At 42.2% G+C, this 20,586-nt stretch overlaps 1 protein-coding gene across 1 annotated transcript in view; it reads left to right on the top strand.

The window, feature by feature from the left end:
- Positions 1-20,586, top strand: part of CSMD2 (CUB and Sushi multiple domains 2) — a 234,388-nt gene that overhangs the window by 12,412 nt on the left and 201,390 nt on the right. The window contains exon 3 of the mRNA XM_059488507.1: positions 7,544-7,656. Coding sequence (XP_059344490.1) covers positions 7,544-7,656 — 113 coding nt within the window. The remainder of the gene's footprint in view (positions 1-7,543; positions 7,657-20,586) is intronic.

The following is a 20,586-nucleotide window of genomic DNA, read 5'->3' as shown; positions in this document are numbered from 1 at the left end:
ACACTTTCTCAGCTCTGCAGCACTCCAGGAGCTCCTGGAGGATCCAGATGTGCACAAGCCCTCCAGATGTGCCCCAGGGCTGTGCAGAGGGGCAGCATCCCCTCCCTCCCACCTGCCCTGCAAGGATCATCACCCCAGGGTGGTGCAGGGGTGCCAGGCTGCTGTCACTCACCCTGCACACAGCGAGCATTGTGCCTCATTTGATGGGGAAATTTTCCCTAATAGGTGCCTTGAAATGACAGGCAGGAAAAAGCTCACCGAGCTCTGGGGTGCTGTAATTTAATGCTGGGTTAAATGACACAATCCAGTGCATTTTCATTAGATGTTCTGAGACACTTCTCCAGCATTTATGCTTTAAAGGCTGCTGGATTGCCAGCTGCAATAACTGTTTTGATTGCAGCCTGAGCTGATGGTGGGCATCCTACCAGAAAAATAATGGGCTGGGCTTTAATTATGGCACCTGCACTCCCCAAGTGCGTCAGCACGGCCCTGCTGCGTCCAAGGGATGGCAAAATGTGCAACAGATGGAGCTGAGGGGGGCTTGGAACGGGCCTGGGGGGGTGTTGGGGTTTGGGGGGAAAAGAAATGTTCAGGTGTGGCTGGATGGTGCTGAGCAGAGCAGCCAGGGGGGCTCTGAATGGGCTCAGCTCCTGTCAGAGATTGGGGACAGGGGCACTTTGCCATGGGTGCTGTGGGTCCAGAGGGGCTGCAGAGATCCAGGGAAGGCTGGAAAACTCCTGCTGGAGCTGAGGGGGCTCAGCTTGGAGAAAAAGAGGATTAGTAGGGTGTAAGAGCTGAAATGAGGGATGTGGGACTCCAGGCTGCTCTCCAAAATGCAGTTTATTCCATCCAAGAGGTTACAGCAGTCCAGGGTGGTGGGTGACAGAGCTGTGCCCACAGCTGTCAGCTCCAGCTGCAGGCAGGCCTGGAGACCCTTTGGTTTAGGTTACGGTGCATTCTATACTTTTCTTTTGGTTACAATGCATTATTTACTTTTCTTTTGGTTACAATGCATTATTTACTTTTCTTTGGTGAACATCTTAATACAGTAGAACCAATCTATACCTTAACTTTTATCTATAGCCCATCATAACTACTGTAATTGCCATATTCATGTTATTGTTCTCCAGTCACTAAAAGTCAGTACATTACAGTTTAAGCTAGAAGTTGTTTTTCAGTTTTCTTGCAGTGGAAAATTCGGAGACCTTTTTTCTACTTGCAAGATTGGCAGGCTTGTTTGCCTGTGCTCTCTTTCCGCTTGGTAAAAAAATCATCTTGTTTGGGGTGGGTTTATCCATAAAAACCCCTTCTCACTAACACACCCTCTCCCTCCTTGGTTATCCAGTAAGACTGGCTCAGCAATTCTTTTCTTCTCTATCAAAACTTCCTTCCATCTCTATTCCTTCATCAAACTCTACATTTAAAAATCTTTCTGCCAAGCACACACGTCTGTGAGACTTTCTTGCCAAACTTTCATCCTTCCCAACAGGAGGGACCTTGTGGCTCTGCACAGCTCCTGACAGGAGGGGACAGCCCCAGGTTGGGCTCTGCTCCCAGGGAATGGGACAGGAGGAGAGGGAACGGCCTCAGGATGAATAGGAGAGGTTTAAATTGGATTTTAGGGAGAGTTTCTCCATGGAAAGGATGGTCAGGCATTGCCCAGGGAGGTTTGGAGGTGGCCAGGGAAGCGCTGGATGTGGCACTTGGGGACAAAGTGGGGATTTGGGCACAGCTTGGATGCCCCTGGAGGGCTTTTCCAACCTCCCTTATTGTGGGATTCTGTCCCATCTCCTTATGGCAGGTGGGGTTTCTCACCTATGGAAGGTACTTCTCACTGCCATCACCTCTCCCAAAATTGATTTTTCCTGCTGCAAACTGACAGCAAACCAGGAAGATTTGCAGCGTTTGTGGCACACCTGAAGCAGAGCACGAGGGATGCAAAGAGAGCAGAGGATTTCTGGCTTGATTTGTTTGGATATATTGATTTTTTTTGCAAGGGCAAGCTTATCAAGCGGCATTTCTGGCGCTGGCTTCATTTGGTTCCTCGCTGCAGGAACAAAATTAAGCCAATGAAAACCACACTGCAGATCTCACACAATCAGCACTGGCTCCAAGCACGTTAAGGGGATAATCACTCAATAATCCATTTGGCTGGAGGTACAGAAGGAATGGAATATTATTATTCCTGCTGTTATTACTGCCCTCACCTCCATAAAAACAAGGAGTGGAGTTTGCTGCTTCCTTGCCTTGTTAGTTTGTGGGTTTTTGTGTTGCTGCCCTGAAGATCAGCAATGTCAGAATTGCTGTTTGGTGGGGAGTGATTCCTTGTTCTGTCTGCATTTTCCCTGGTTTAAATCCCTCAGATTTAGGGAGGAGGGCAGGAGAACAGTTACCAAGCAGGGATTCCTGCCAATGCTGCCTGTCCTGGGGCTTTGGAACAGCAGAGCTGAGCTTTTGAACATGGCCATGGTAAATGATTGTTCTTCAAGGGGATGCTGCCTTGGACAAGACAAGGACATCAGAGAAGACAAAAAAAAATCGGTTTTGTGTGTTGGCTGGAGGCTTGAGAGGAGAGAAGTGGCTTTTGTTGTGATCTCAGTGAGGAGCAGGAGCAGCTCCAGCTCATTCCCAGGGCAGGAGCAGCCAGGAGGGCTGGAGCTGCTGCCCAGGGATTTATTTCCCTGTCTGAAGCAGCATCTCCTGCTTCCTCCTGCCTGAGTTTGCTTTCAGTGGAGCCACCTGTGATGTTCTGTGGGCTGAGGGGATTTTTGGTGGGTGGGGAGCAGGGTTTGGTGCCTTTGGTGCTGCTCTGCTGGTTGGGACACGCAAGGGAACATCTGAGGGTCAGAGCTGCTTGGATTATCAATTTATAGAGGTTCCTCTGGAAATTGTGTCTCCAGCCAGTGTGGGCTCTGAGAACAAGCTCAGTTTATCAGTTTCTAGAGGTTCTCATGGAAATTTTCTCTCTAACCAGTGTGGGCTCTGAGAACCAGCTCAGTTTATCAAATTCTAGAGGTTCCTCTGGAAATCCTCTCTCCACTCAGTGTGGGCTCTGAGAACAAGCTCAGTTATCAAATTCTAGAGGTTCTCATGGAAATTTTCTTTACACTCAGTGTGGGTTCTGAGAGCAAGCTCAGTTTATCAGTTTCTAGAGATTCTCATGGAAATTGTGTCTCCAGTCATTGTAAGCTCTGAGAACAAGCTCAGTTATCAGTTTCTAGAGGTTCTCATGGAAATTTGTCTCTAGCCAGTGTGGGTTGTGAGTACAAGCTCAGTTTATCAATTTCTAGAGGTTCTCCTGGAAATTCTCTCTCCAATCAGTGTGGGTTGTGAGAACAAGCTCAGTTTATCAATTTCTAGAGGTTCTCATGGAAATTGTGTCTCTGCTCAATGTGGGCTCTGAGAACAGCTCAGCTTATCAATTTCTAGAAGTTCTAGAAATTGTGTCTCCAGCCAGGGTAAGCTCTGAGAACAGCTCAGCTTATCAGTTTCTAGAGGTTCCTCTGAAAATTGTCTCTCCAGACAGGGTGAGCTCAGTTTATGAATTTCTAGAGGTCCTCATGGAAATTTTCTCTACAGCCAATGTGGGTTGTGAGAACAAGCTCAGTTTAACAATTTGTAAAGGAATTTGTAAAGGTTCTCATGGAAACTGTCTCTCCAGCCAGTGTGGCTTCTGAGAACAAGCTGAGTTTATCAATTGCTGGAGGTTCTCATGGCAAATGTCTCTCCAGCCAGTGTGGGTTGTGAGAACAAGCTCAGTTATCAATTTCTAGACGTTCTCATGGAAATTTTCAGCCAGTGTGGGCTCTGAGAACAAGCCCAGTTTATCAATTTCTAGAGGTTCTCCTGGAAATTCTCTCTCCAGCCATTGTGGGCTCTGAGCACAAGCTCAGTGACAATTTCATGCCCTCGTGCACAGGAATTTCTCTCTTAAAGCCTTGTTAGTGGAAAACAGCAGTTGTGCTGGAATAAATGCTGCAGGGCAGTGTTGTTTCAGGTAACATTTAATTCCTGTGGCTCCTGGGGGACAGCAGCTCTTCCTTACAGGTAAAGGACATGTTCCTGCTGCCCTGAATTAAAAGCAACATCTGCAAAGTGTTCTCCCCTCTGTGAGCAGAATCCACGATGCAAAAAGCTCAGCTCAGAGGGAGCAGATCCACTCTGGGTAGTGAAAAGGCATTAAAAAATTCCTCTGTGATGGTGTGGGCTGATCAGGGGAAGATAAATCAGGTTCTGCTTTTATTAAAGCTGGTCCAGGCATTTCCTGGATTATTTTTTTTTTTAATGTTTCAGCAGGCCACTCTAATTAAACTGCCAAATTAATTAATAAAAAACAATGACACTTCCACTCAGCACAGTAAAAACTGAATCCTTCTGGCTCCTGGAAGCTCTGATTGTTAATAAACAGGAGCAATTGTCCTTCCAGCTTGTCCAGAGCGTGGGTTTATGCTGCGGGCTGGTCAGTGCTGCTGTGCTGACATTAAAACTTAAATCATGGGCTGGCAACTCTGTGAGCTCTGCCAATAACTGGAAATTTTGCTTCAATAAAGTTCTCAGGCAGAGCCTGTCAGTTCTCATCACTCAGAGCTCAGATGTGTGTGAAATAATATTTAGGTTTGCTCAAAGAGGAGGAAATTCCCTCACTGTCTCAGGGGCTGGTGATGACTTTGAGCAGGAATTGCTTGGGCTGGGTGCTCAGAGAAATTTAAATTATTTAAAGTCCCCGAATCTGGTTTTGTTCTGTGGGTGCCTTTTCATTCTGTGTGAAGAGAGGAAATTCCCTGAATGAAATAACATTTACAGGTATTTCCTAAAGGGACAAAGAGCTTTATATCCTGGTGATCCTGTGCCCCTCCTGGCACAAAGTCTGGCTGGATAAACCTCAGAGTGTGTTGTAAGAAGCTTTAAATTCTCTTTTTTCTTGTTTATCTCGTGCTACTCCTGCCCTTGTGATCCCTTGAGCACTCCTGATCCCAAATGATACCAAATTCCTTCAGTTCCTGCTGCTCCTGTGGTTTGTGAAGGTTTGGGTTTGGGACAGCTCAGGGATGGATCCTGAATTCCTGGTCCCAGTAATGTCAAGCAGGAATCCACTCTGGGATTGCTTTAAACTGGAAATCTGGCCAGGAATCCCCTTGGCCAAGTGTAAGGAGGTTTGGAAGTTGTAAAATTGTCATTTTGGTCAACAAGCTGCTCTGGGGATGGCTCAGCACCAGGGGTTTGTGTTTGGGATTAATGCAAATCAGTAATAAACAGGTTTTTATAATAACATCAGTTGTCATGTAGCTGTGAGGCCATAAGGGAAGCAGGTGGGAGTTCCTGGATTTGTCCAGTTTTATTTTCTGCTCTTCACTCTGATTTGTGCCCATGTCCTGGGGATTCCTGCAGACCCTCTGGTGCAGCAATTTCCTGGCTGTGAGCTTGGATTTTTACCTCAGGGAGAAGGTGGGAACCATCCTTTGGTACATTTTGGATCTGTGCCCACATAAAACCCCCATCCTTGTCCTGGGGAGGACTCCCAGAACCTTCCAGCCTTTTCCATGCCAAACACTCTGCAGGCACCACTCTGAAGGCTTTAATTTGTCGTTAACATCATTTTTTTTTTGCCTGTTTTTTGGGTTCAGTTTAGTGCAGTTTGTAGAACACTTGAGTCAGATTTTTACTCCAAGGTTCTCAAGATATTTTAAGCATTATTGAACAAAGCCCTGGGCTCACTCAGCACCCCAAAATCTCTGTCCCAGGGCTGGGTTTGTGGAGTGTCCCAGGGCAGGTGTTGGTGACCAAGGGGTGAAACAGGGAGAGGTTTGGGACAGGAGCAGTGAGGAACCACAGGAGTGGAGAAAACCTGTGGAAAGCTGTGAAAAAATGTGAAAAATTACAGGAGCGGTTCCTGAGGGCAGGCAGGAGGTGGGAAAAGCCCAGGATTTGTTGCTCTCTGGCTGTCCCAGATGTTCTGGAGCTCTGAGCTCCTCCAGGAGAGGGATGGGATCAACCCTACTGTGGATTTTTATAGGGCAGTGATGAGTGTGACCTTGTGTGGGTTTTTTTTGTCAGGCCAGAAGTGATGAGTGTGACAGTGCTATGGGTTTCTGTAGGGCAGCGGTGGTGAGTGTGACTTTGTGTGGGTTTTTCCTGGTGAGTGTGACTTCACTGTGGGTTTTCTGCAGGTCAGAAGTGGTGTGTGACCTTGTCGTGGGTTTTCTTGGTGAGTGTGACCTTGCTGTGGGTTTTTCAGGTCAGAAGTGATGAGTGTGACCATGCTGTGGGGTTTTGTGGGGCAGCAGTGGCGAGTGTGACCTCACTGTGAGTTTTTCCCGCTGAGGCTGACCTTGTGTGGGTTTTGTAGGGCAGAAATGATGATTGTGACCTTGCTGTGGTTTTTTCCTGGTGGGACTGACCTTGTGTGGGTTTTTGTAGGGCAGCAGTGGTCAGTGTGTGTAGGGGGGCACACAGTATGGGTGAATGAAGGTAATGGAGAATGTAATCTTGTCCCCCTACGAGTTGCAGCTGGAACCAATTACTAAGATTAGTAACAGGCCACACCTGTAGCCAATAAGAACAATGGTACAAAAGAGTGGATTGGTGGGATCTGGAGTAATTTGGCTGCTGCAAGGCCCAAGAACAGTCAATGCTTAGAGGAGCTGCCTGTGAGAAACATTGAGGAGGTACAAAACTCTGGCACTATGGAATCCTTACACTTTAATGACAATAGAGCTGTTGTGATATGTAAGACAACAAGCGTGGCCTTGGGTGGCTTTTTTGCCAGGTCAGAAGTGATGAGTGTGACCTTGCTGTGGGTTTTTCAGGTCAGAAGTGATGAGTGTGACCATGCTGTGGGGTTTTGTGGGGCAGCAGTGGCGAGTGTGACCTCACTGTGAGTTTTTCCTGCTGAGGCTGACCTTGTGTGGGTTTTGTAGGGCAGAAATGATGATTGTGACCTTGCTGTGGTTTTTCCCTGGTGGGACTGACCTTGTGTGGGTTTCCCTGGTGGGGCTGACCTGGCTGTGGGTTTTTTTCCAGGTCAGAAGTGGTGAATGTGACTTTGTGTGGGTTTTTGTAGTGTAACAATGATGAGTGTGACCTTTTGTGTGTTTTTTTGGTGAGTGTGACCTGGCTGTGGGTTTCCCTGGTGGGACTGACCTCACTGTGGGTTTTTCCTGGTAAGTGTGACCTCGCTGTGGGTTTTTCCTGGTGGGGCTGACCTTGCTATGGACTTTTGTAGGGCCGCAATGGTGATTGTGACCTTGTGTGCATTACTCTGGTGAGTGTGACCTCGCTGTGGGTTTTCCCTGGTGGGGCTGACCTTGCTGTGGACTTTTGTAAGGCAGTGCTGAGTGTGATCTCACTATGGGTTTTTTCTACTGAATTTGACCTTGTGTGTGTTTTTCCCGATGAGTGTGACCTGGCTTTGGGTTTTCCCTGGTGGGGCTGACCTCACTGTGGATTTTTCCCTACGAGTGTCACCTTGTGTGGGTTTTCCCCGTGATTGTGACCTCTCTGTGGGTTTTCCCTGTTGTGCCTGACCCTGCGTGTGTTTCTGCAGGCTGACAGGGTTCCAGCTGCCCGCTCCCATCGTCAGCACGGGCCTGGTGCTGTCCCTGTGGCTCATCAGTGACTACGCCGTCAGTGCCCAAGGCTTCCAGGCCAGCTACGAGGGTGAGTCCAGGAGGGGCTGGGAATTGCACCTGGGAGGTGGGAACTGAGCTGCAGGGTCTGCTCCATGAGCTGCACATCTCTGCCTCACCGTTGTGTCATTTAATCTGGTGTTTTTTCAGCACTTAAATTGCTGATTCCTTCCAGCAGAGCGGGGTTGTTTTTTTTTTTGTTAAAAGTGTGCTCTGGCTGAATTCCCTGGAATTCTGTTCGGGCAGGTGAAGGTTTTGGGATAGATGAGGATGTCAGGAGATAGGTGAAGATTTGGGGGCAGATGAGGGTTTTGGGACAGGTGAGGATTTTGGGATAAGTGAAGATATCAGGACAGGTGAAAGTTTTGGGCAGGTGAAGGTTTTGGAGCAGCTGAGGATGTCAGGACAGGTAAAGGTTTTGGGATAGGTGGAAGTTTTGGAATAGGTGAGGATGTTAGAGCAGGTGAAGCTTTTGGGACAGGTGAAGCTTTTGGAGCAGCTGAGGATGTCAGGACAGGTGAAAGTTTTGGGCACGTGAGGCTGTTGGGACAGATGAGGATATCAGAGCAGGTGGAGGTTTTGGGTAGGTGAAATTTTTGGGACAAGTGAGGATGTTAGAACAGGTGAAGGTTTTGGGACAGGTGAGGATTTTGAGCCTAGGTGAAGCTGTTGGGGCAGGTGAGGATTTTGGGATAGATAAGGATGTCAGGGTAGGTGAAGGTTTTGGTGCATGTGAGGATTTTGGGATGGGTGAAGATTTGGGGGCAGGTGAAGATTTTAGGACAGGTGATCTCACCCATTGGGAGGAAAGTCAAATCCATTTACAAAACCGCTTTCCCCCCCAAATTTTCCCAATTTGTTTCATCTTTTCCCATTTGCAGCCCCTGTGCTGTAGAACCCCTGTCAGTCTCTGTGTGAGACCCTCCCAAATCCTGGGGCAGAGGACACGCTGCTGCTTTTTGCACTTTCTTGACATTTCCAGTTCATTTTTTTGGCATTTACACACAGCTCCTTGTACACTTTGTAATGTTCTTTTATTACCTTGATGCTGCAGGAAATGTTGTACAAAGGCTGGGGCCAGGGCTGCCCTTTAGTCACACACATCTGAAACGATCTGGGCTTTGTTTGACTGGTGATTAGGAGGCTTTCAAGGCTCTAACTGAAGGGGGAAAATAAATGTATTTAAAACTTAACCTGAGCCACAGTGACAGAGAGAGCGTTGGCATAAATCAGAGTTTTGTCCTGAGGGTAGGAGAAGGGTTCACTTGCTGAAATACCACCCTGAGCCCGCCCCAAAGGAAATTATTCATATTTTGGGTGTTAATTAAGGCTGAAGGAGTGATTGTGATTCAGTTCTTTGGGTGCTGGATTCCAAAATGCAGGGAGTTCTCAGAAATTTGGGCCTGGAAGCCAAAGCTTAGAATTGAAGCCAGGATTTGATCTGAGACCTTGGGAAAAGCTCCCAAACTGAGGTGCTGGAAATGAGAATGTGGATTTGTAGTTTAAACAGAGACGCATGAAGTTAAGAAGAGGAAAATTTAGAGTTTTGGAGTTTAAGATCTAGAAAAAATAAAAGTAATTACGAAGGAGTTTGGAATGCAGTGGTGTAGGTCTGTGTCATTGGCCAACACTGCTGCATGGGTTCATAATATGAAATATTTAAGGATTGGGTCAAAAATAGACATATCCTTGTTAGCAATGTTTTATTGATCAATAAATCCTTAAAACATCTTGTAACTAAAGAGTGTTGTGACCTCCTGGCCCATGCTGTAACAATGTGAGCCAAACTCACCCTTCCTGCCTGTGGAGAAGACAAAAACAAATCTAAAAACTCAAAAGTCCCATCCATAACTCATTCAAAATCCCCATACCTGGGAATCTTGGTTTGATTTGTGGGATTTTAGTGTATTTGGGTCTGTGGGATGTTACTTTATTTGGATTTGTGGGATTTCAGTTAATTTGAGTTTGTGGCGTTTTAGTTTATAGGGGTTTCTGGGATTTTGTTCATTTTAGGTTTGTGGTGTTTTAGTTCATTTGGGTTTTTGGGTTTTACTTTATTTGGGTATTTGGGTTTTTGGGATTTTAGGTCATTTGGATTTTTGGGTTTTACTCTATTTGGGTCTGTGGGATTTTACTCTATTTGGGTTTGTTGGGGTTTTATTTGGCTTTGTGAGATTTTACTTTATAGGGTTTTCTGGGATTTTACTCTGTTTGGATTTGTGGGATTTTAATTTGGTTTGAATTTGGTGGTTTTTAGTTTGGTTTGCCTTTGTTTGCTTTGGATTTTCCTCCACCAAGGACACTCCCAGCCTACCAAACCCAGCAGCTCATTTGGGCAACTTTTAGACAAAAATCTCCATTATTGGGTCCCCAAATCCCACAAGAACTCAAACTGATCCCACAACAGAGCCAAACTCCAGCTGGGAAAAGGGAGAAGTGCAGCAGCTTAAAAATGTGGGGATGGAGCCCCCAAAATCCCATTTGGGGAGAGGAGAGAGCCTTGGACCAGCACAAAAATGATTTAGGGGCTGCTGTGGAAAAAGGACTGAGGAACTGAAAATCTGTCAGCATTTCTTGGAAAATTGGGAGAACAGAGAGGATTTCATTTCCATTTCAATAAAATGCTTTGATCTCAAGGTAATTTTTTTTACTTAGGAGCTTCCAGGAAACACCAGCAGTTCAGGGAGCTCCGTTTTCAGCACGTCTCATTTAGAAAATATCGAAATTAAATGCTTTCATGCTTTCAGCATCCCTAAATTTGTTTTTTCTCCCTGTTTACTGTCCCTTGAATTCAGCATGATTTCCTAATTAGCCCTGTTCACCCTCAGACTGGGGGATTTTTCCTTCTTTTCTCACTAAAGGATTTTTTTCTTTTTTCCCAGCCCCAACCCAGCTGTGGAGTCCTGAATTTCCTTTCAGCTGCTGATTTTATTTTTGTTTTTTGGAGCCAGTTATAAATAATCCTAGTTAAATTTGACTGGGTTGTGATTCTTGACAGCCTCATCTGGTGGAAAAAAAAGTCTTCTAAAAATGTAGAAATGCCCATTTTTATTTTTTTTTTGTTTGTCCTGGAAGATGTGTGAGGCTGGAATTAATTCCTGTCCTTGCTGCCTCACACCTGAGGAATTCACTCAGAGCTGACTTCAAATAAATCAGGCAAATTTGAGTGAGAGGAAAAGTTACACAAATTCCACAGAAATAATGAAAATAAAGCAGGGGATAGAGAGCAGGTGGTTTATTTGTTTACTAATGAAGGGATAAAAGAAGATTAAATTATTAAAGTAAATTCAGTTATTATAGAGCCACCACCTCTGGGTGCTGTTAGAGCAGAGGGTGACAAATAAAAAGGGATTTAAGGAAAAACACAATTGTGGAAGTTTTTGGGTTGGAAAAAACCTTCCCAAATCCAACTTTGGGGCAATCCCCAAGCAGATCATGGGGGTTTATTTTCAGTTATATCCTTGTCAGGACACAATTTATAAATCTAATTGTAGAAGAGGGATATAAATATATATAAAAAAGGGGTGAATATATAAAATAAAATATATAAAATAAAATATATAAAATAAAATATATAAAATAAAATATATAAAATAAAATATATAAAATAAAATATATAAAATAAAATATATAAAATAAAATATATAAAATAAAATATATAAAATAAAATATATAAAATAAAATATATAAAATATATACTTTTATATATAGATATAGGTGAAAATCTGTTTTAAAAGGATAGAGATAAAAACCGATATTAAAAATTAATATTTTAAATATGAATTGATATAAAATACTCCTATATTTAAGTAAAATAAAAATGAAGAGGGCTCTGTAAAAGTAGAGGGATGCAAGAATGTCAGATGCAATTTTTTTTTAGAAAAACTCAATTGTGGAACTTAGAATTTTAATTTTAGGGTGGGTTTTTTCCTTTTTGGTAGTCTAGGTTTTTCCTCCCCAAAAGCAAAATTCAGTGGGAGTTCCTGGAGGGACCCAGGACCCTTTTTTAAAGGGATATAAAGTGACTATTAAAAAAAAAAAAATATATATATATAATATATTAAAAAATTATATATACATAAGAAACATAAAATACATTAATATTTAAGTAAAATATTTTTAAAATGCCTTTTTTAAGGAACCTTCCTCTTTATAACTTAATATTTTAATTAAAATTTTAAAATTTTAATATTAGGGCGGGGTTTTTGTTGGTGGTCTGGATTTCTCCCCCCCCCCCACAAAAAAGCAGAATTCAGTGGGAATTCCTGGGTTGAAGCAGGGCCCTGTGGATCCCTGAGGAAATCCAGGGGATGAAACTTTTCCCTTCCCAAGACATCGATGGCAGCTGCAGCGAATTCTCTCAGCAAACACTGATTGAAAAGGAGCAATTAGGGCTGCACCAACACTGCTCATTTTCAGGAATTAGAGGCGTTAAATCCCCAGGGAAAGGAGCTGGAGCTGTTTGGAGATAAATACTGGGCTCATTCTTCACAGGCTCTTTGCAGAGTTGTGCAAACAGATGGAGAAAATACAATTAAATTGTGTTTTTATTGCTGCTTCCGTCCCTCTCGGAGCATTCCTGGCTCTGGGGTTTTTTTGGGGATGTTGTTGCTGCAATTCTCCCTTTTCCCAGCTGGAGTTTGGCTCTGTTGTGGGATCAGTTTGAGTTCTTGTGGGATTTGGGGACTCAATAATGGAGATTTTTGTCTAAAAGTTGCCCAAATGAGCTGCTGGGTTTGGTAGGCTGGGAGTGTCCTTGGTGGAGGAAAACCCAAAGGAAACAAAGGCAAACCAAGCTAAAAACCACAGACCCAAATGAAGTAAAATCCTAAAAATCCAAATGATCTAAAGTCCCACAAATGCAAATAATCTAAAATCTCACGGACCCAAATAAAGAAAAAAAACCCAAATCAAACAAATTAAAATCTTACAAAAGAAATTAAAAACCCACAAAGCCAACCAGCCAGAAAATCCACAAAAGCGAAACGAATAAGCCACAAAGCTTATTTGTTATTATAAATTAAGAACGACAAACTCAAATAAATGAAAAGACACAAAACAAACTAAAACCCACAAATCCAAATAAAGTAAAAACCACACATCCAAATTAAACTAAAAACCACTAAACCAACCAAATTAAAATCCACCAAATCCAAACAAACAAAAAACCCGAACTGAAAACCACAAACCAAACATAACCCCAAATTAAAGAACACACAAAGCCAAGCTAAAGACCATAAACCAAACAAACTGAAATGACACAAAACTAACCAAATTGAAATCCACAAAACCCAAACAAATAAAAAACCCACATTAAAAACCACAAACCCAAATAAAGACCACAAACCCAAATAAACTAAAAACCACTAAACAAACACAAAACCCAAATTAAGAATGAATGAAGCCAAACAAACTAAAAACCCACAAACCAAACAAACTGAAAACCACAAAACCAATCAAATTAACATCCATAAACCCCAAACTAATTCTCCACAAGCCCAAACAAGCAAAAAACCCAAACTAAACCCCACAAACCCAAATAAACGAAAGACCACAAACTAAATAAACAAAAAAAACCACAAACCAAACAAACTAAGGACCCAAACCAAAGAACACACGGAGCCAAACAAACAAAAACCCCAAATTAAAGACCACAAACCCAAACAAAAAACTCAAACTAAGGAACACACAAAGCCAAACAAACAAAAACTCCATAAAACCGAACAAACGTTCTGCTGTGGATATTGAGGGTGAGTTCCCAAATTTCCAATATTAATAAAGAGCTAAATGCAGAACGAGCTGGGAATGCTGATGGGAAGTTCCCACTTGGAATTCTGGAAAGGTTTGGGTCGGTTTTGGGTTCAAAATTGATCCCATTCCCCTCTTTCCAGGGCAGGGACACCTTCCATGATCCCAGGGTGCTCCTTGGACAGGATGCTCTGGGAATTCCATCCCAACCCCTCCCACCCTCCCAGGGAATAATTCCATCCCAATTCCTGACCAAAACCTTCAGCTGAGACAAATCTTATCACCTTTTAACAATTTTACTGCTTTCAGATTCCTCCTGAGCTTCAGGGCTGTCTGGCATCCTGTGGTGTTTGGAAAGTGGGGAAACAATGCCTGAATATCCTGAATATTTATTGGATTTTCCTCATCCCTTCTCCTGAGCTGTGCTCAGTTAGGAAAATCAAGTTTGTAGCCCCTTCACAGCTTGTGGTGATAAATCCAAGGAGCAAACAGCATGGCAGGCCATAAAATCCTGGATTTTGGGGTGTGCCAGCACAGGAACTTTAATTTGCTGGTTTTTTGTGGGTTTTTTTCCCTGGATTCCATGGAAAAGCAGGAGGGCAGGGCAGGACTGTCAATAGTATTGAGTGCCAGGGCTGTTGTGCACAGGGCAGTGTCTGCAGGAGGAGATGGATAATTAGATTTCAAGCCTGGCCCTGCATTGATTGTGTCCCCAATTAAGTGGTTTCCACCTCATATCAAACATTTGCTTTGCCTTGAGCAGGTTTTTCATGGGGAATTTTACTTTTTCCATGTCCCTGGTCACAACCTGCAGCTCCTGGTCCATTTCCATGTGCCACGGGTTGGGAAATGAAGGATTTGGCACAAAAATTCCCTGGCAGTGACGTGTGTGTGGGGTGGTGGATGGGAATCTGGAATCAGAATCCCTCACCTGGGCTTTTTATCCCAAATTAACCCCAATTCCTGCTGGTGCTTGGGGTCTGTGCCAGCACTGGGAGAACCGATGTGAATAAAAACCTTTACTTTGGGTCAAAAAACACCCCAAAAAATCCCCTCCTGCAGCATTTAGACAGCAGTTGCTGTTTTCTGGCCAACTCCCAGAGCACAGCAAAGCCACCTGAGAGATCCAAAGCTGCCTTTTAAATCCTATTTAGCTGTTTATTTCCACTTTGCTGCTGAACAAAACAACAAAAAAAATGACAGAACAGAGCTGGAATTGTTCTCCTGGTCACCAGCACATTGCAGGCAGTGCCACTCCAGCCTTGCCAGGGGAGGGAATGGCAAATTGGCATGGCAGGGGTGATGCAGTTTTATTTTTTTGCCAGCCTTGGCAGGAGCTGTTTGAGTGCTGCTCCGTGGTGTCCAATAAATTTGGGGATGTAAAACGCAGCCAGGTGTCTGCCCTGAGCAGCTCAGGGCTGCAGCAGGTGCTCAGGAACTCATAAAGCCAAAAAAAAAATCTTGATTAGAGAGTGAAGGGATAAATGGGAATTTGGCTGTGCTGGGAATTTAGCTGGGTTTCCCTGGGAATTTGGGGGTTTTGTTCATGAATTCACAATTTTAGGTGGGGAAAGGGACAGAAAGGAGGATTGGGGATGTTCACTGAGCTTGGATCTGGATCCAGGAGCTTCCCATGAGTTCCCAAAGTCAAATATCCTTGGGGTGGGTGCAGGAGCTGCAGCTGGGAGAGGGGAAACGCCTTAAAAACTGAATTTCCATGGATTTTCCTGCCTGTGCCTCTCCTGTGAGCCTGTGACCCTCAGCTGGTGATTCCAAAGGATCTTCCTGGTGGAGTCAACTCATCCAGAACATTCCTCAGGGTGGGAACACCTGGATTTTGGGTTTCCTGAGGCGCAGGATGGGCTGAGCTTGGTGCTGCATCACTGAGCACAACGCACCAGCAGGGAAATAAAAACTCAGGATTCAGATTTCCAGAGCTCAGAGTTCAGATTTCCAAAGCTCCTGGAGTGCTCAGTGGGATTTTTGGTGCTGTGGGATTTTTTTGAGCTGTAAAATCCTGGAATCCTTGTCCTGGGAATGGCACTGACCAGGATTTACTGGGGATTTCTGTCCTGGTAAACTGGGGTTTGGTGCTGTGGATGTGCTGCTCCTGCGTCTTCCTGTTGTTCCAATGAAGACAGAAGGAAAATTCCCACTTAAATCCATGTGGATTTGGGATTTTCCTGCTTTTCCCCCCAATCCAGCCAACAGAGCCGGGTCCCTGAGTGTTCCCACTGCTCCAATGAAGGCAGAGAGAAAAATCCCTCTGAAATCAGTGTGAATTTGGGATTTTCCTGCGTTTCCCCTCCCAATCAGGATTGAGTGGCTGTGGATTTGCTGCTCCCATTCCTTTTGCTCTTCCCATTTTTCCAATGAGGGCAGAGGGAAAAGTCCCACTGAAAACCATGTGAATTTGGAATTTTCCTGCTTTTCCCTTCCCAATCAGGATTTAGTGGCTGCAGATGTGCTGCTCTTGCTGTCCCTGAGTGTTCCCAATTTTCCAGCGAGGGCAGAAGGAAAAATCTCACTGAAATCCATTTGAATTTGGGATTTTCCTGCTTTTCACCCCAATCCAGCCAACAGAGCCGGGTCCCTGAGTGTTCCCACTGCTCCAATGAAGGTAGAGAGAAAAATCCCTCTGAAATCAGTGTGAATTTGGGATTTTCCTGCGTTTCCCCTCCCAATCAGGATTTAGTGGCTGTGGATTTGCTGCTGCCATTCCTTTTGCTCTTCCCATTTTTCCAATGAGGGCAGAGGGGAAAATCCCCCATAAATCCATGTGTTTTTGGGATTTTCCTGTTTTTCTCCCCCAATCCAGAGCCACATCCCAGGGCTGGATAATTTTCTCCCCATCAGGATCCTCTCCAGGGAAGGAAGAGTCAAACTTTCCTCTTTTTTATTTTTTTCTTTTTTTTTTTTTTTTTTCCCTCTTTTTCCTTTTTAGCCACACAAAAGATTTTTATTACTTCAACGAGCTCCCAGCCAGTCTGCTTTAATATCCCACTAATTGATTTTAAGGCTTGGAAGCAGCAGAGCTAATTAGCATTTGCTGACTCAGCCCCAAGCCCCCCTCCCTCAGATATTGACCCGTGTTTGCTGCAGCCCTAAATGAAGTCGGGGGAATATTAAGTGTCTCCTATTGGCGTGTGATTTGCATATGCAAATGAGCCCAATCAGGAGGCTCTATTAAAGCATTTAAGCAAATTCAAGTGACACTTGCAGTGAAGGAGCTGCCACTCCTGGCTGAGGGAGGAGAGGGAAAAAACAGTGCAGGAGCCTCTGAGGGAACTCTGGAGCTTGAATTTGTCCCATTTTACTGCTTGAATTTTCCCCATTTTGGTGCTTTAATTTGGTCTATTTTGGTGCTGAATTTGGTCCGTTTTGTTGCTTTAATTTTTCCCATTTTGGTGCTGAATTTGGTCCATTTTGATGCCTCATTTGTCCCGTGATGGTACTTTAATTTTTCCCATTATGCTGCTTTAATTTTTCACATTTTGGTGCTGAATTTGTCTCGTTTTGGTGCTGATTTTGGCCCATTTTGGTGCTTTAATTTGGTCAGTTTTGATGCTTAATTTCTCCCATTTTGATGCTGAATTTGGCCCATTATGGTGCTTGAGTTTGGCCCATTTTGGTGCTGAATTTGTCCCATTTTACTGTTTGAATTTGGCCCATTTTGGTGCTGAATTTGTCCCATTTTAATGCTTAATTTGGCCCATTTATGGTTCTTTAATTTTTCCCATTTTGATGCTTAATTTGGTCCAGTTTGGTGCTGAATATATCCAGTTTTACTGCTTGAGTTTGGCCCATTTTGGTGCTGAATTTGGTCCATTTTGCTGCTTAATTTGGCCTATTATGGTTCTTTAATTTGTCCCATTTTGATGCTTATTTTGGTGCTGAATATGTCCAGTTTTACTGCTTGAGTTTGGCCCATTTTGGTGCTGAATTTTTCCCATTTTGGTGCTGAGCTTGTCCAGTTTTACTGCTTGAATTTGGCCAATTTTGCTACTTAATTTGGCTCATTTTGGTGCTGAATTTGGCCCATGTTGGTGCTTAATTTTTCCCATTATGGTGCTTTAATTTGGTCCATTTTGATGCTTGAATTTTACCCATTTTGGTGCTGAATTTGTCCCATTATGGCTCTTTATTTTGGCCCATTTTGGTGCTGAATTTTTCCCGTTTTGATGCTGATTTGACCCATTTTACTGCTGAATCATTCTATTTGTATCAAACACATCTATTAATATATATAAATCCAGGTGTTTCTCCTCTTTTGGATCAAACCCCCACATCCAAATCTTTATGATCCCAACAAATCCCATGAAATTCTGGGAGCACTTTTCATCCTGATGGGGGGAAAAATATGAGCTCATTCAATTCCAGAGAGCTTCTGGTGCCAAAGCAAGGGAGAAGAACAACAAAAAAATCCCATTTTTTCTGCCTGGGAATGGGCAGTGAGCAGTGCAGAATGGAGGGAGGGGAATTTGGCAGCTCTGATGTTATTCCACAAACAGGCAGCGTGGCACGGCTGGATATTTTCAGCTTTGCACAAAAGCTGAGGGGAAAGAAAGAGGCTGGGTAAAAAAAGCTTGGGGAAAATGGGTTCCAAATAACCCATTCAGAGCCCAAAACTGAGTCCAGAGCAGTTTTCCCTTTTTTGTTTCTCCCTGGTGGCTTTTAGGAAGAATTTGTCCTTAAATTACTTATTTATTGCTGGAATTAAAGTGGAATTTTTATCTGACTTTCCTCTGGGAGTGTGGAAATTCCATCTCCTGGTTGAAGGGACGAATCTGAATTTCCCAAAACGAATTGTGAAATGCCGATTTGTGAAATGAATGGATTATTTTGCCCTGGCCTCGTGGAGGAAGCAGATTTTCAGGAATATTTCTTTCCTCTCATTTTTTCCCCATTTTTATTTCATTCTGGTGGGTTTTCCCCATAGCTGGGTGTCCCATTTGTACAAATCCACATCATTTATCCTGGATTTGGGATCATCTCCTGCTTCAGCCTCTTCCCAACCCCTTCATCCCTTTCAGAGCCCAAAGCTGAGTCCAGAGCAGTTTTCCCTTTTTTGTTCCTCCCTGATGGTTTTTAGGAAGAATTTGTCCTTAAATTACTTATTTATTCTTGTGAAGCATCTGGAATTTTAACTGGAATTTTCACCTGACTTTCCTCTGGGAGTGTGGAAATTCCATCTCCTGGTTGGGTCCCAGAATTCATATTCCAGACATTTTCTTATATATTTAAAAATATTTATAGATTTAATGCTCTAAACTAAACCAGAGGAATATTTTTTTTTTCCATTTAAAATACATTGGAATAATGATTATTGTTTTTAACCCGCTCCTCAGTGCCAACTCTCATCCTATAAAATTAAGCCAGGAGCACAGAATAGGAGGAAAAATTTGTTTATTCCCTACTTATTTATTTATTATAAAATTTATTTATTCCCTCTTTATTTATCCCATTCATTGTGTTTTGATGGGAATTCCCAACCACGTCTTGGTGGTTTTATCCCAAACCATCTCCCAGCATTTCAGTAATGGGATTTTGTGTCCTCAGGCTGCTAAAGAAGGAATTCAGCAGGAAAAAAAAAAAACAACTTCCTGGAAGTCAAATTCCTGTTCTACATTTGTAATTCTGCATGAGCAGACCCAGAGCAGCTGGAATTTGGATATTTTACAGAAAAATCCGTGTTCTGCTGCAAGGGCAATGGAGCAGAGCACAACAAAGCCCTGGAGCAATTTGTGTGAGCAGCAATTGGAGCCCTGAAATTCCCCCTGGAAATTCCAGGGGCAGCCTTGGAAGCAGTGGCTGGGAGCAGAGCAGGGATATTCGGATTTTTTTTTGTGGAGAAAACAGCTAGGAAAGGAAATTTTTGGGATCTTGGAGAAGGGTCAGGTGGTGTTGGGCCTGTGCAGGTTGTGCAGCCCATGAAACTCTGATTTTTGTGGAATTCTGGGATTTGCAGAAGAAGATTCAGGGCAGTTGGGAGGGTTTTTATTTGGGTTTTTTTGGGGTTCAGTCCAGCCCTTTCTCTTCCCCCTTACTCTGAGTCCTTTAAAGCAGATCTGAGTCCTGTTTCCATGACAATGTTTGTACAGTGGATGCTTTGCAGTATGGATATATAGATTTTTTCATTTGTAACAACTCCCCTGCATGAATTCGTGGTGTGTTTAAGGTCTCCTTGAGCTGTTTGGAACATTTATTCCAAATTTTATACATATATATACAGACACATATATATGTGAAATATATATATATCTATATATATATCTATCTATATCTATCTATCTATCTATCTATCTATCTATCTATCTATCTATCTATATCACATCTATATTATATATATTAAATATAGATATAATTAAATATTATTCTATTATCTATATTGTATATTAATATAGAATATACAATTCTATGTTAATATAGAATATAGATAATAGATTAATATTATATACATTAATTAATATTATATACATTAATATAATGTATAATCTATTAATCTAGTATCTGTATTTTATATTAATACAATTCAGTTATTTAATCTTCCAGTAATTTCAGCAACAAAGTGAAAAATTCACCAAAATCAGAAAAATTTCCTGTAAATTCCCCAATTTTGTGCAGAAATTAATTGATATATTAATACAAAAATTATATGTTATAATTTCTATTACATATTATATATAGTATATATTTTATATATTTTTATATATCATATATAGATATCATTATATATTATATGTCAGATATTATATATAATATTGTATCTATCACATATAATATATATCATATAATATATCATATAATATATATATTTCTATTATATATTTATGTATTTATACATTATATGTTATATATAATACATTGTGTGTTATATCTAATATATTTTATGTTATATGTTATATATAATATAGAATATATTATATATCATATGTTATATGTTATATATAATATAATATAATATATATTATATGTTAATGTTATATATTATATATTATATATTATATATTATATATTATATATTATATATTATATATTATATACTATATATTATATACTATATATTATATACTATATTGAATATTATATATTATAAATAGTATATTATATATTAAATATTAAATATTAAATATCATATCCTGCCTTGCATTCTGGCACAGCAAAGGTGCAGAAATCAGGAGAAATTCCCATCCCTGACCAGATTCAGGCACTG

Source organism: Ammospiza nelsoni, chromosome 25, assembly GCF_027579445.1.
Source record: "Ammospiza nelsoni isolate bAmmNel1 chromosome 25, bAmmNel1.pri, whole genome shotgun sequence".
NCBI classification, from domain to species: Eukaryota; Metazoa; Chordata; class Aves; order Passeriformes; family Passerellidae; genus Ammospiza; species Ammospiza nelsoni.
The sequence above is the reverse complement of the archived record's forward strand: the minus strand, read 5'-3'. Positions and strand labels throughout refer to the sequence as shown.